This window comes from Diabrotica undecimpunctata, chromosome 3, assembly GCF_040954645.1.
Source record: "Diabrotica undecimpunctata isolate CICGRU chromosome 3, icDiaUnde3, whole genome shotgun sequence".
Classification (NCBI taxonomy): domain Eukaryota; kingdom Metazoa; phylum Arthropoda; class Insecta; order Coleoptera; family Chrysomelidae; genus Diabrotica; species Diabrotica undecimpunctata.
The window spans coordinates 48,169,799-48,184,260 of NC_092805.1; the positions used below are offsets into that span (position 1 = coordinate 48,169,799).

Here is a 14,462-nt window from a genome sequence, read left to right on the forward strand (position 1 = left end):
TTTTTTTTTAATATCATCAAGTTTTTGACATATGTAATATTTACATTGTTAGACCACTACTAAAATACATAAAAAATGTAGAAAGACACAACTTTGAATTAGTAGAAAAATTAAATATTTTTACTTTCTTAATAGATTTAAATGTGTGACAATATATTTTAAGGAAAATATAATATAACGTATGGTCCTAAAGTTTTGGGAAAAATTTCAAAAGCATATAACTCTGACCACAATAATCTTATATTTTTATTAAATTATTCAACAATTTAACTTAACTATCCTTATTATAAATCAAAATTCAAATGACAGACAAGGGACCATTATTTTCGATTTGCCTAATAATTTCCCTGACAAGTTGCATCATCCTTTGGACGACCTCGGCGTCAATTTCTCTAATTTTTGTATATATGCGGCGTCTTAACTGTTCCTGATTTTGTGCTTCCCATTCGTTATTATAGACTTTCCGACTTAATATTGCCCAGAACTCTTCAATTGGACGAGCCTGAGGTAGGTTGGGGGGATTGTCTGCTTTCGGTACAAAGGTAATGTTGTTAGTTTAGTACCAGTCCCTTGTGATCCTCGCGTAATGACATAAATCAAGATCTGGCCAAAAGACTATTTGATCATTTGCATGATGTGTGTTCACAAACTGAAGCAATTTAAAAAGACATCTTTGAATATAAATATTTGCGTTTAAGGCTTCGCCTCGAACAACACCAATGTAGGGCTGTGAGATAAAGCCAGCCTCAGAAATTGCACACCATACCAAAATTTTGTCCTCAAATTTTTTCTTACTTTTGAATTTTATTTCATCAGGTACATTTTCGTAATCGTTCGTGTAAAACCCATCGTTACCCTTCATCTTAGAGTTGGACAAAGTAAAATATTTTTCATCGTCCATCACGATCAACTTGTTGACGAAATGCACTCGCCTTAACGCGCGGCAACATCTCGGAATTCTCTCTAATTGATCCTCTGTGTATTTTGTAGCTTTCCTTCTTTTCCGGCAGATAATATTGTTACTCTATAGGGTCCTGTATACTGTAGTCTTTCCAACATGAAATCTTCTGGCCAGATTTCGCTGTGAGACCCCAATTTTGTTCTTAGCTGCTTCAATCAGTCGTGCCTCTCTTATATGGTTCAAAATCCGCGGTCGGCTACTTTTATCCCTTCTTCACATTCTCTGATTGTGCGATAAATTGTCGACTTGCTTATGTTTTGATCTCGATAAATATTAACAATATCTCGTTTCGACATTCGCCCAACCATATTATAAACACCTCGACGAATATCAATTTTATAAGACATTTTGCAGAGCACAAACCAGAATATTCTGCTTTGTTTATTAAATGTCAATAACTGATGACATTATAATTCCATGGCCTTCTTTGTTAAATGCATTTTGCTTCTCAATCAGACCAGGTGAAATTTTTCCCAAAACTTTAGGACCATACGTTATCATTGCTATAATCAGCGACAAGAATTTGTCGAATACATTTTAAACAAAACTTCGTGAAATTAGTTTTTGTCTGTGTTTATAAATTTCAAAACATCTTCAAAAAATAATTTTATACTATTTTAAATTATTTTTTGCAGAACAACTTTTGTCACATGCAATTTCTCAGGAAAATCCAGAACTAGAAAAAAAGAAAAACAACTTACTTAAAGAAAAAGAGGAACTGGAAGAAAAACTGAATCATTTACAAAATCAACTTCTTGAAGATTTAGCTAATTCGTCAGGTGATATACTCCAAAACAAGGTATGTATTCTGTTGCTATATTACTAGCTTAAAAGTGCTGCCATTTTAACGTTTATTTTAGAAACTTCTTGATTCCCTTAATCAAACCAAAGCGAGTTCAGAAGCGATAGCAGTAGCGTTACGAGAATCAAATGAAGTCCAAAAGAAGCTTCAGGAAGAGTATGATACGTACAGAGAGTTATCGAATTATGGCAGTTTACTATATTTTGCATGTAACGAATTTGCAAAATGTAACATTTTGTATCTTTTGTCAGTTTCAGCATTTACAGATCTATTTTTAAGATCTTTACAAAGTTTTCAGGTACGTCATGATTCTTAAACTGATACTTTATGCCGATTTTGCATTTGACAGTAGTAATCTGTTTTAAATTATTATTAATACTTTTTATAAATGGTAAAATTACCAAAACAACAAAGCTTTTTGCTACAATTTTGTATTTCAAAAATAACAAACGGGATAGATCTACCATACGCTGGAATAAGTGGAACCCCCCAACCTATTAATTTGTTTATTTTTAGCACGTTAATAAAATGTTTCGAACTTTACTTGATCCTCTTCAGGTGATAGTCGTAATTTTGATTTTTTTAAATAGGAAAGTATAACATGTGACACCTCATTTGAATATTTTAAAATAATGATTTTAAAAATGTATAGGTAATACTTTGGATCGAAAATTTACAAATTTTAAATTATGCAAGAAAAAGTTTTAATGTAACTAAGTACCTCTTGATCTGGTCAAAAAACTTACATAATAATCTTCTGTTATTGAGTAGCAACTAAATTGTTTTTGTTGAATTAATTGAAAGATATCATAAATAAATAGTATGAATATTAGTTTTGTTGCTATTTTAAAAGAAATTTGTTTATTGTGAATTTTCAAAATGGGACAACCTCGTAATTTACAAGAAAAATGCAAAATGATTACAATTTATGGTGACGCAACGCTTCTATTTAAAACAAAATATTTTTTACCATCTAAAAAAGATTAAACCTTTAAGTCATTTGGGGTATAATTGTAACTACACTTGAGTGCAAAATAATCGACTCAAAATAATTTTTGCGAAAGTATGTCTCCTGTTTCAATCTAAAAAGTGTAAATTTAAACATATTTAGTGTACAATCAATAACCTCATTTGTTTTTTTGGTGAATCCGATGACTTATTGCAAGTAAATAATGCAACACGTAGAGAGGGGGTCACAATTTAACTCATTGAAATCGACACGCACCGACTTAACACATTCGGTTAACATCGTACGTATCAATTTCCATAGCAACCCACTAATACATCAGTCTCTAAGTCCGCAACTGCATTACAAATGGATACCACATCCGTCAAAGCAGCTCAAGCAGCAGCATTATTGTGAGAAGGCCTGAGTCAGAGGGCCGTGGCAAATCGACTAAATTTAAGCTAACCTGCTGTGTCCCGAGTGTATAGTCGGTGCCAAGATACTGGTGATTATAACAACGGAGAGAGACGATCGATTTCTTGTATCAAAATCCCTGAGAAATCGGCATTTAACTGGTGCTAATCTCAAAGAAGAGCTTAGAGAGGTCTGAGGTGTAGTTACCAGTGTTTGGACAGTCTGAAAGAGACTGAAGGCAGCAGAGCTGACACCAAAAAGAGCAGCTACGAGTCAAAAACTAACTGCAGTCCAGAAGAAAAGGCGATTAGAATTTGCTAGAGAACATCTGGATTGGGACGATACCAATGGGGTCAGGTATTAATCTCCGACGAAAGTAGGAATACCTACATGGCAACGATAAGAGGCGTCGAGTCGATAGAAAGCCAGGAAAGCGATTTGCTCAATGTTGTATACGAGAAATTGTGTCATATGGAGACGGATCTTGTATGTTTTGGGCAGGCATTTCCATGGATAAAAAAACCGAGTTGGTTTTCGTGCCTGGTGGAGGACGTTGAGGAGTTATAACGACGGATCGTTATATCAGAGACATTTTGGAGGAACATATGGTTCCATACTCGGGATTTATTGGTGATGCCATTATTTTAATGCACGATGAGGTACGATGCCTTACCACACGAGTCACCACCACCTATCTGACTAAGATCGGTATACCTACAATAAATTGGTCTGCGTTGAGCGCGGACATAAATCCAATAGAGCATGTTTGGGATGAGCTTGAACGAAGGGTTCAGGATATAAATCATGCACCAAGGAGAATAATGGAATAAAGAGCTGAGCTTAATGATGAATGGGAAAAAATGCCTCAAGAATTTATTATAAAAGTAATCCGATCCATGCGAAATCGATTGGAAAGTGTAATTAGGAGTAGGGGTGATAATATTAAATACTGAAAAATAAAGGAAACTCATTATTTAATTGATGATTTTTCTGTCCATAACATCTTTCTTGCGTTAGTTTCAATGTTGAATATTTAGGAAACTCTATTCGTATTGCATGTTGTTTTTATAATGCGTCTTCCAAATAATTCAATAGCAGTTTTTGTAAGTTCAATAATAAAGTTATTGTTTGCACCTTACATCTTTTTATTTTCATACTTCTTACATTGAAACAGAAGGTGTAATCTCAAATATCACTTTTGAGTCGATTGTTTTGCACTCAAGTGTATTAGTTTAAATGCATATATAATTATATAGGAATACGTAACTTAAACCGGTTTAAAGAGGTTTACATTCTATAAATATTATATTTCTGCGTTTTGTACCCAGATGATGCATGGATGGTTTTATTCTAAAATAAGTAGTAAGTCTACTTGTTGTGTAAGTGTAAAGATGTGTTATGTCTTACTTATTGTAAATATATTTTATTGAAATTTGACTTTTTTCAAATATAAAAGTGTACCTTATATTAGATGGGCACAATTGTATCCAAACTGTCAAAGTCATGTGTTTATTTTTAGAGTAAAATGCTTCCAATAAAATTTTTAACGGAGAAGAAACTGCTAGAAGAGCTAGAAAAACTGTCAAACATAGAAGGATGTGTTAGTAATGATAGTGACTGCGAAGAAGAAATACAAGTAAGACAGAGAATTGGCCATACGATAGATGATGTCTCAGAAGATCAAAACGACGGGAAGGATGCGAAAGAGGAAGAGATTAATGAGGAAGAGAAGGAGGATGATAATGAACAGGCCAAAAACGATGGTAGCTATGATAACATCATCGCTATAAAAAAAATATGTAAAATGGTTACAGAGTGTTTAATATGTACCACGACAATTATTACCTAATACAATAACCCGGGTGTCCAATAAAAACTGTTCTGAGGAATATCCAGTTACATATTTTCTTTTGAGTTATTTTGTTCTTTGAAAATTTCGTTTAATACACGAATATGTATGCTTTGCAAACTGGAATTAAGAAATTTGTACCATGTAAACACCAAGAAATAAAATTGTTTTTTGGTCTTAGTATTCTAACAAGCCATCTAAAATTTTCAAGACTGCGAATATATTGAAACAAATCTTTAAAAATTAATATTTTTCCAGACACAATGACATGGAATCGTTTTTTCAAACTTCGCACCCACTTACATTGTGTTCACAATCTGAAACCCAGACAGAGCAACGACAAACTATGGAATTCTACCAGTTTTTGAATCAGTCCTAAATAGATGTAAAGAACTGCAGATAGAAACAAATGTTTGCATAAACCAAAAAATCATGCTATTCAAAGGGAGATTGTCTATAAAGCAATACATTAAAAAAACGTAATCGATGGGGAGTAAAACTGTATTTATTAGGTGGTGAAAGTGGATTTATTTACAATTTTTTGATCTATCAAGGTAGTACCACAGCAATTAAAACTTCTTATTTGAAATATGAACAAAGTGTAGCTATCGTATTGCAATTATTAAAAGTACTTAAACCTAATAAGCATGTTTGTGCTGTTACCAGCTATAACCTTTTACAAATTCTCAACCAGAAACCAATACTTGTTGCTGGTAATACAAGGATCAATAGATTATCTAAACCACCTCTAACTGATGTAAAAAATTAAAAAAGAAAAAGAAAAAGGAGCAACGGAACAAATGATCTCTTCTGGTGGAATTTTAGAAACCACATGATTAGTTAGCAAGGCAGTGATAATGGTATCCAACTTCGTTAGTACAGAAGATGTAAAACGTTGGAATAAAAAACAAAATGTTTTATTCACGTAAACTCAAAAGTGTAATAAGCCTATGGATGCTATAGATAAAACAGATGTTTTTATTGCGTTTTACAGAACAAAAAAATCGTTGCAGAAAGTGGATTGTTCGACTAATGTTCGAATTCTTCAAAAAGATATTATGGACCTTCTACACTTTAGGATAAAAGTTGGTGAAGCCCTCACACAAGTCAACTCTTTCAATAACCTAAAACAGGGAAGACCTTCATGCGATACATCTAGTCCAGTAATAGGTGCTGCAAAACGCAAAAATATTGAAATTAGACATCTCACTGAGGTGCATTTGCCTTTAAGATGCAAAAACCCTGTTTGTACAGGAAAATCAAAATGGAAATGTCAGAAGTGCAATGTCCATTTGTGCCTTCTAAAGGAAAGACATTGCGTTTTTATGTTTCATAATCGCTAGTTTTGGATACAAATGAACCCATAATAAATTTTTTTATATATACATGTTATATTCTTTTTAAAGTCCAAATAATGTTGTATTAACTTTTTTAAGTACATTTTAGGCAAAAAATATTTTTTGGTTTGATGAAAAAAAAAATCGGTACTGAAAGGGTTTACTCAAACGAACAAAAATTCATTAAATTTTTGCAAAGTACGTATTACAATTCTTTCTCGCATAATTTAAATTCTGTAATTTTTCGAATCAAAGTAATATACATTTTTAAACGACCTAAAAAACCTCGGGATAATAAGTTTCAACGATTTTTATAATGAATTTTTATAAGGCCTCAGGAGACGACGTAGATACCGGGTACCAAATATCTCTTACAGCTTCACCTACCCGATATCCTCTTTCAGCGACCTCAAAAGCCCGCGAGTACAAAAACTGAACTTACTTCCATGCTTATTTTTAAGAATATAAATAATATATTCAAGAATTTTTCTGAAGTTCCCCCGAATCGAATCCTAAAGGTTTCATACCGATCCGTTTTACTTTAACTCGTCATTGTTCGCGTATCAGGAAATGACGCGATTGGTCGCCTATGAGCGCTGCGCTCAGTCGCTATTTTCTTTCATTTAATTATATTTTAGTAGGATATTTAATAATTAACGAAACTTAGTCGGTTGCAGGTTCTTTAAAAATCTTATTAGTGATAAATAACATGAATGCATGTACTTTTTATTAATGAAATTGTACATATAAAAAAAATTGTATAACATAAAGGATATGTAAACACTTTATTGACTCCCATAGCATTTATTGTGGCATACTTGACACATTATAATTATATGTTTACCACAAATAGGTTTTGAACAATCTGCACATCGTGAAGTGGTTTTGTTATTTTTACTTCGAGAACAGTAAAAACATTTGACTCTATCTTTAGTTTCTACAGTTGCTACTAAAGTTTCTTTATCAGGAAGATCTGCTTGGCATCTTATTTAAAGTCGTAATAATATTGGCAATGCTGCTGTTAATGCCCAACTTATCGCGTGGGGTCTGATGAGATCTATACCAATTTCTCTTAGATATCTACGGCATTCTAATTGAGCATATTAGTATTGCTATAATAAATTACCTGACTATCTATTCCTACAATATTCATCAATGAAAAAAATACTGTGAAGGGCCATCGGCAACTTATTCGAAAAACGGAGTACCTAATTACATTTTATCCGGTCCACTACTCCCTTTGTCGTATTGTAGAAGTTTATAACCTGCGACTTAAAGTTTTCACTTGTTTCTTCATATGTGTCATCATTATGAATCGTAGATAACATCAGAATATTCTTGTTTTTCTTGGCAACGTGTGATAGTACAAAACCGTCTTTATCATTACCTACCAAAGATTCTGCTGTTTAGTGGTCTTTCTTTTGTATCTACAAAAAAAGTAAAAATTTGTGGTTTATTTTTTCTAGGGATTCCTACCAGAGTTATCCTGTACTTATGTAGCAAGTCAATAGCCAATAAAATAGACGTAAACCAATTGTCGCAAGTAATGTTGCATCCAATATGGGCAATTTTTTCTATCATACGTTTAACTACACTTCTAGGACTATTATCTATCTTAAAGGGGCCTTTTGGCTGATTTTTAGCATATTCTTCCAACTTTTCTATATAAAAGTTTGCGAATCAACAAGTGCGAACATTTTTATTCCATATTTTGTCAGGTTACTGGGTATATCTGCACGAAAGCTACATTTTCCCCGAAAACCTTCAAGCATCTCGTCAATGCAACAATACATGCCAACTGTATAACAAGCCACGCACTTTTCCAAAATCTCGTCGAAAACTTTTCTAATACGTGAAAGTTTGTGATGCTTTCGTCGTTCTGCTCTGGAGTGGATATCGTCAAAGCATCGTACACGAAGGAGGATTAAAATCGCTTCTTTGACATAACTATCCGAAAATATTCAGGATCTGTTCCATTTATAGCCGAAAGATCGTCCAGATTTACAAGTACAAGCTAAGTACAACTGCATCCCAATACGTATTGGTATGTTTCACAATTTCGTTTATCAGTTCGTAAGAGATAAACATTTTCCAGCATTCAAGCATTCAATTGGTGTTAACATATTTTTCACTATTTGTTTTATACGTGGTAGACGAGTCACCATGTTGCACCTACGTGTGCGACTAGTTTTTCGCTGCGTGTGCGAATGAACAGCCCATTTTGCTACAACATGTTTTCCAAGATAAACTGGATCACCTTTACGACAAACAGAAGCCACATTATTGTCATCAGAATCTGCTGACAATTCAGTCTGTATTATGGCCTAGATTTTCACACTGGTATATATCACTGTCTTCTTCATTTTGTAAACCAGGTGTATTTTTCCTCCTCTGCTTTATTCCCTGGTTTATTCTCCTCTGCTTCAATTTCATTTGATTCATTTCCAAAATTTGTCTCTCTTGAGCTGGATCCATAATAAAAATCGCAGGTGGTACAATTATATCTCCGCGGTGATGAACAGAACGACTTAAACACACAACAAATTCTTTCCACGGTTGTTCGCGTATTAAGCGCACCGCTTACCTTATGACCTGACAAGAAATAAATATTTAGTGGTGAGGTATTTATGCTTATCCGCAATATATTTAGACGTAATTACGTCCTACATACCATCATTAGAGATGACACTGAGTCTGAATGCCGGTTGTTTTCTGAATACTTTTGTAGCCTTAAAATTAATTTCAACTGAGTGCGGCGCTCACAACGCAAAAAATGACGAGTTAAAAAAGTAAAAGGTGTAATGCTTTATTTCCTCACCTAAAACCAAACAAAAATGCATTAAATCCCATTTATAACCAAGCAAACCTGCGTAACTCCATCGTGTTTAACCCAACCCGCAGCAAATCTTATCTCAAAAATATTTCTGAAAAAGCTTTCTTTCGTTAAAGCAAATTTTCAAATGATCAGCAATTACGGTTCTACTTATATCAATATTTGTTTTTAATGCGCAAGAGTGTCTTTGCTTATTTAGTTAGTTAAAAAATCCAAAGCTTTAAAAATTTAAAACTCTGAAATTTAACACAAAAATACAATTTATAAAAATTTTATAAAATATAAATATTTACTTTTAACTAGAATTGACTAGTTACTAGTTACTGAAGTTACTTACTGAAGTTACTTTTTTGTCAATAACAAGAAATTGCCTAGTTGCTTTTCATTTATATTCTTTTATAGGGATTAGAAAATAATTTAGCATCGCAAAAGAAACAACTGCTGCATGTTGTATATGGATATATGAGTCGAGGAGTGTTTCAAAATGACCGTTTAAAATTTTTATTGTATTTGATTTTCAAACTGTATCCAAGAGACGTGCCTGAAACAGAATGGAACGTATTTTTAGGCAGTGCTATGACAAACAAAAATACTTCGGAGGATCAACCTCCTTGGATACCAAATCATTGTTTAAATAACATTCAACTGATACAGGTAATTACAAAATAATAATATTATATATATTAAGGTAATTATGCCATATACTGTGTGAACATTTGGGTTGCAAACCTCACAATATCTCTCTTTGTTACCAATTAAGCAAAAACGCTAAAAGAGGTCGATTTTTAAATTAAGTCTTGCTTTTATTTTGAATAACCGCAACTATAATGACGTCACCATAACGTTGTGTTAACATCTATTTTTTTAAACACATCTATATTTTTTGTTAAAATTAACTAGAAAATGAAATTTAAAAACCACAATATGTATCCCTATTTCCCTAAAGAAGTATTTGCGATACAAGATATTAAAATTAAAAAAAAAATAGTAGAACAGTTTCAAGAAAGCGTGTTTAATTTTTAACAGTACACATAAAAGTTTTGGTAATTTAAATATAAAATAGTTTAAATTAGATGCTAAAAGTAAGATTTCCCAATTTTGAAACTAGGCTGACCTTTATCTGAATTCACGCATCAGGTTTTCAAGAGTTTCAACTCAAATGGAACAAATTTCAGTACACCCTCCATCCTTCAGTTCGTCGATAGTATTGAATCGAGTGCTTTATACTTGATTTAATATATCCTCAAAAAAGAATCCAACTAAGAAAAGTCTGGCAACCTAGCTGGTCGTTATGTGAGGTTTCTTCTCCAAATCCATTGATTTGTTAATATTTCGTTCAAATAATTACTAATGTTCGCATTACAATGGGGAGTAGCTCCCTCTTGCTGGTACTACAAAGCTTTATTTGGGATGTTCGGGTTGTTATTATTTGGAAATAGGTTGATTAATTCTCGTACTATTTGCTATCGCAAATATGTCTAAATATTTTGCCTAGTAAGATCAGCCTACTAGAAGTGGACCCATAATTTTATTGCTTATAATTCCTGTTCATGCATTAATCTTTTGGAAGAATTGAATATAGACAGTATTTCTATTTACACGGAACTTATCTTCGCAAAATTCTAATCTTCAAGTTGCAGTTGCTTGTTTAGTTCTTGCAGTAAATTCATTTTGTAAGGGTATCGTTTATACTTTTTTAATAAATGTTATTATTAAACTTTGACTGATATAATAATTGAAGGCTAAAGTTCTACAGCTTATTATGTTAATTGTCTTGTGCTTGAGCATCTATTAGCATGAGTAGTTGTAAATTGCTTCGTCCAAAAAAGTGATTTGTAATATTTTCAAATTGTAATTTTTGTGTTAAAGTTGTGTAATATCTTAGCTATCTTAGCTATCTATTAAATGGCAATATTTATTATTGACTATAATGCATACATAGTATATGTTTATTATAAAAAAACAAATATTAGAACAAAACAAAAGCCTAAATGTTCTAAAACGAATTTTGAAGACGGTAATGAGAAATATTTATATAAGTTAATAAATAAACAAGACACCGCCATATATTAACAACAAAAAATCCTAAAAATCATCGAAGAGTACTATAGAACATTATATAGTTCACTTACATTCCAGAGGTAGAAATTCCAGCAATACAAAATCAAGGATCAGATTCACTTTCATCGAATGCATCGAGTTCTGTAGTATCAACGTTGTTCTATATAATCTGGAAAGGTTTTTTTAACGTTTTTCACTGAAAAAAATCGCGGTTTGTAAATTCGGTATATACGAGTTGCTTCTTGGTTGGTACGCTCAGATTCTTGTCATGTCAAGAAAAAGTTAAAAATCTTAAATATTTCATTGGCACTGCTAGCATATGCAGTTGGCTCTAGTTTGGTAGAACCAATATTTCTCGAAGAACGTCGAGATGGAGGAGAAACGTCAAAGCTCCACACACGTACAGATTTTGCTCTCTACATTTTATTGCTATTTCTGTTTCCCTCCCATATAAGTTCTCCTTCCGTCTCTTCATCAACCTTATTATTTACTATCGTAGATTCAGCCGGTTCGTCTTCGTTCTCCTCAACACTTATGTTAATATGGTCTTTAATTTTTGATGAACTGTCCTATTCAAGCACAAAATCTTGATCTCGACCGGCATCATGAGTTTGATTTATCGTATCGCTTTGATCATTACTGTCAAGCTCAGCTTGAGTTAAGGGTTTTCGATAACGTTTGGACATTTTTGTGCTGTTAACGTACAAAATGTCTTTTGTAACACTCTTACTACACTAATTCTCCTAAATAATCAATACAAACAACAAACTGCTGATATTTAAGAGGGGCGGAGTCTAACGATCCATCGTTTCCGTCGCCTGGTGTAAATGTTCCAAAAATCCTAAAAATACACTACCGCCTACTGTTCCACTTTTTTGAGAATACGCCACAATTTTACTTTATAATAAGTTTATTTTTTATTTATTTATTTAAAATAAACCTAATTTAAAGTAAAATTGTGGCTTATTCCCAACAAAATTAATAATATATTCTGTTACCTCGCATCAAACTTTCCCCGGCTGAAGGAACATTCAGTTTTTCAATGACGCGGCTCCAGTTTCCTGTTCAGTTGGCCTTTGCAATGACCATCAACCGTGCTCAAGGACAAAGTCTCAAGAAAGTTGGGATCTATCTTCCGAATCCGGACAACTTCTTCTCTCATGGACAACTGTACGTTGCAATGTCTCGATCTCAATCATTTGATGGCGTCAAAGTTTACATCACCCCGAATTCCAAGCAAAAATTCGACGAAGATGGATCCATCTGGACTAAAAACGTCGTATTTAACGAAATATTCCGTGATATTTAGTGATTTTCTTATTCTTATGTGATTGATTGTGATTGTATTGAACTAACTTTGATTGACTTTAATTTTTGAACTTAAATGAATTAATAAATATTTTGTACTTGAAATTCGAAGTTGGTTTTTTTGTTTGCAATTTGGTTAGTTTAGTTTAGGTTAGGTTAGGTTAGGCTGGAATATCTTACTGGAAGTAAATACTTCCGGTTTCATAATTCTGAATTCAATCAGTAAGTATAAGAAAAAAGTAGACGTGGGCATATTTTAAAAATACATTGAAAATTAGGACTTTAAATTTTGAAGAATGAAACCTGTAAAATTCCTATACTTTACTATGGGAAAAATTCATTTTATGGCCGCCATTTTTAAACCGGTTCGAATTTTTTAAATTTTAAACCTTAGGGGGAATCTACTCAACAATCTGTTTAATTATTCGAAAAAATTATTCTCCTATCAATCACCGTTTAGGAGGAGTATTGCGCACAAGAAAAGGGCTTAGCCTTTTAGTATATAAGATAAATACACAAACAACCGTCTAGTAACTCTGATTACTTCAGATTGAGTGCCGCGCCGAGTTGCCGGCATTGCCAGCTAATAATAGAACTATTTAAGAAATATGTCAAGGTCACTCAAAAACTAGTCTTCTATGTACTACATTGTTTGATAAATTAGTAACACTACGTAGAAATCTTAATTAGGGCCAAAAATTAACAAAAATTACATTTTTAAATCTTTAACTGGATAACAATTTTCCTGGATGTTAATTATTAAAATTTTATGAAATGTAATAAAAGTTGTCTAAAAATCCTAAAAACCAAGCTATGCAAGATTTTAGGGACACAATCGGCCATTATTCAGCTGGAGGTTGATAAATATGGTCCTAGGGTCCCAGAAGGGCTTACGTCGTTCTTTAAGGGATATGTAGAGATTATAATCTAGTTCCTGTATACATTTTAATACTTTTTTACTTAAATATACTTACTGATTTGCTCTTTATTTACCAAATAAATCTCAATTGTTGTTATTCATTTCAAACAAATTAATTATTTTGTCAATTTTTATAAAGTAATATAACAGGGTGTGTGTGTGTGTGGAAGGATAATGGTACGGAATCAAGTCCATTTGCCACAGAAAGTTGTATACAGAACTTTTCTTATAATATGAATACAAAGTTGAGGGTTATGCTGCTTTAAATTTCTATTTTTACTTCTTTAATAAAATTTACTAGAAGTTCTAAAGTGTTTCTATTGGCAGTTAATAAAATATGTGATAGATTTAATGGAAGAAAATATTTCATTTTAATTAGTTTACGAATTAAATCATCTGATTTTTTTTACATGTTTTTTGCAACCGAAGAATATATGGTTGAGATCTCCGTAAGAGTTCTGATCACAACTACAGGCCGATGACTGTATAATGCCCAGCTTAGCAAGGTGCGATGGAAATCGCCCATGATTTGTTTTAAGTCGAAAAACACTTGCCGAAAAGAATTTGGACGTGGAATAGTTAAAAATATATTGGGGTGGAGATGGTAGGGTTGGATGTATTTTAAAATACGTATTTTGTGAGTTCTCTACAACGTTTTCCCACTGTCGTTCCCATTTTAACATTATTTTATTTTTAATCAAATTAGAGATGTCACGTATTGTACAAATATTACAATAAACTCCGTTTTGTACTGCCTCCTTGGCCAAACTATCAGCTTTTTCATTACCTAGTATACCTATATGGCCTTTGACCCATACAAATGTTATATTTAATTCTGCTATCAATTTTTTTAAATTGCATAATATAGGGCATTTCATTCTTTCAAATTGTATACTTTTTATTGACTCCAAGGCTAACTTAGACAAGCCTTAACTGACAAGAATCAGTTAGTATTACCCCCTCTCGTAAATTATTTGATATTAACCAAGTAATGCCCTTCAAAATTGCTATAAGTTCAGCAGTATATATGCT

At 32.6% G+C, this 14,462-nt stretch overlaps 1 protein-coding gene across 2 annotated transcripts in view; it reads left to right on the forward strand.

Moving 5' to 3' along the window:
* Nucleotides 1-14,462, forward strand: part of LOC140436773 (cytoplasmic dynein 2 heavy chain 1-like) — a 157,912-nt gene that overhangs the window by 82,664 nt on the left and 60,786 nt on the right. For both annotated transcript variants that reach the window (XM_072525859.1, XM_072525858.1), the window contains exons 19-21: nucleotides 1,597-1,760; nucleotides 1,822-2,061; nucleotides 9,545-9,796. In XM_072525859.1, coding sequence (XP_072381960.1) covers nucleotides 1,597-1,760; nucleotides 1,822-2,061; nucleotides 9,545-9,796 — 656 coding nt within the window. The remainder of the gene's footprint in view (nucleotides 1-1,596; nucleotides 1,761-1,821; nucleotides 2,062-9,544; nucleotides 9,797-14,462) is intronic.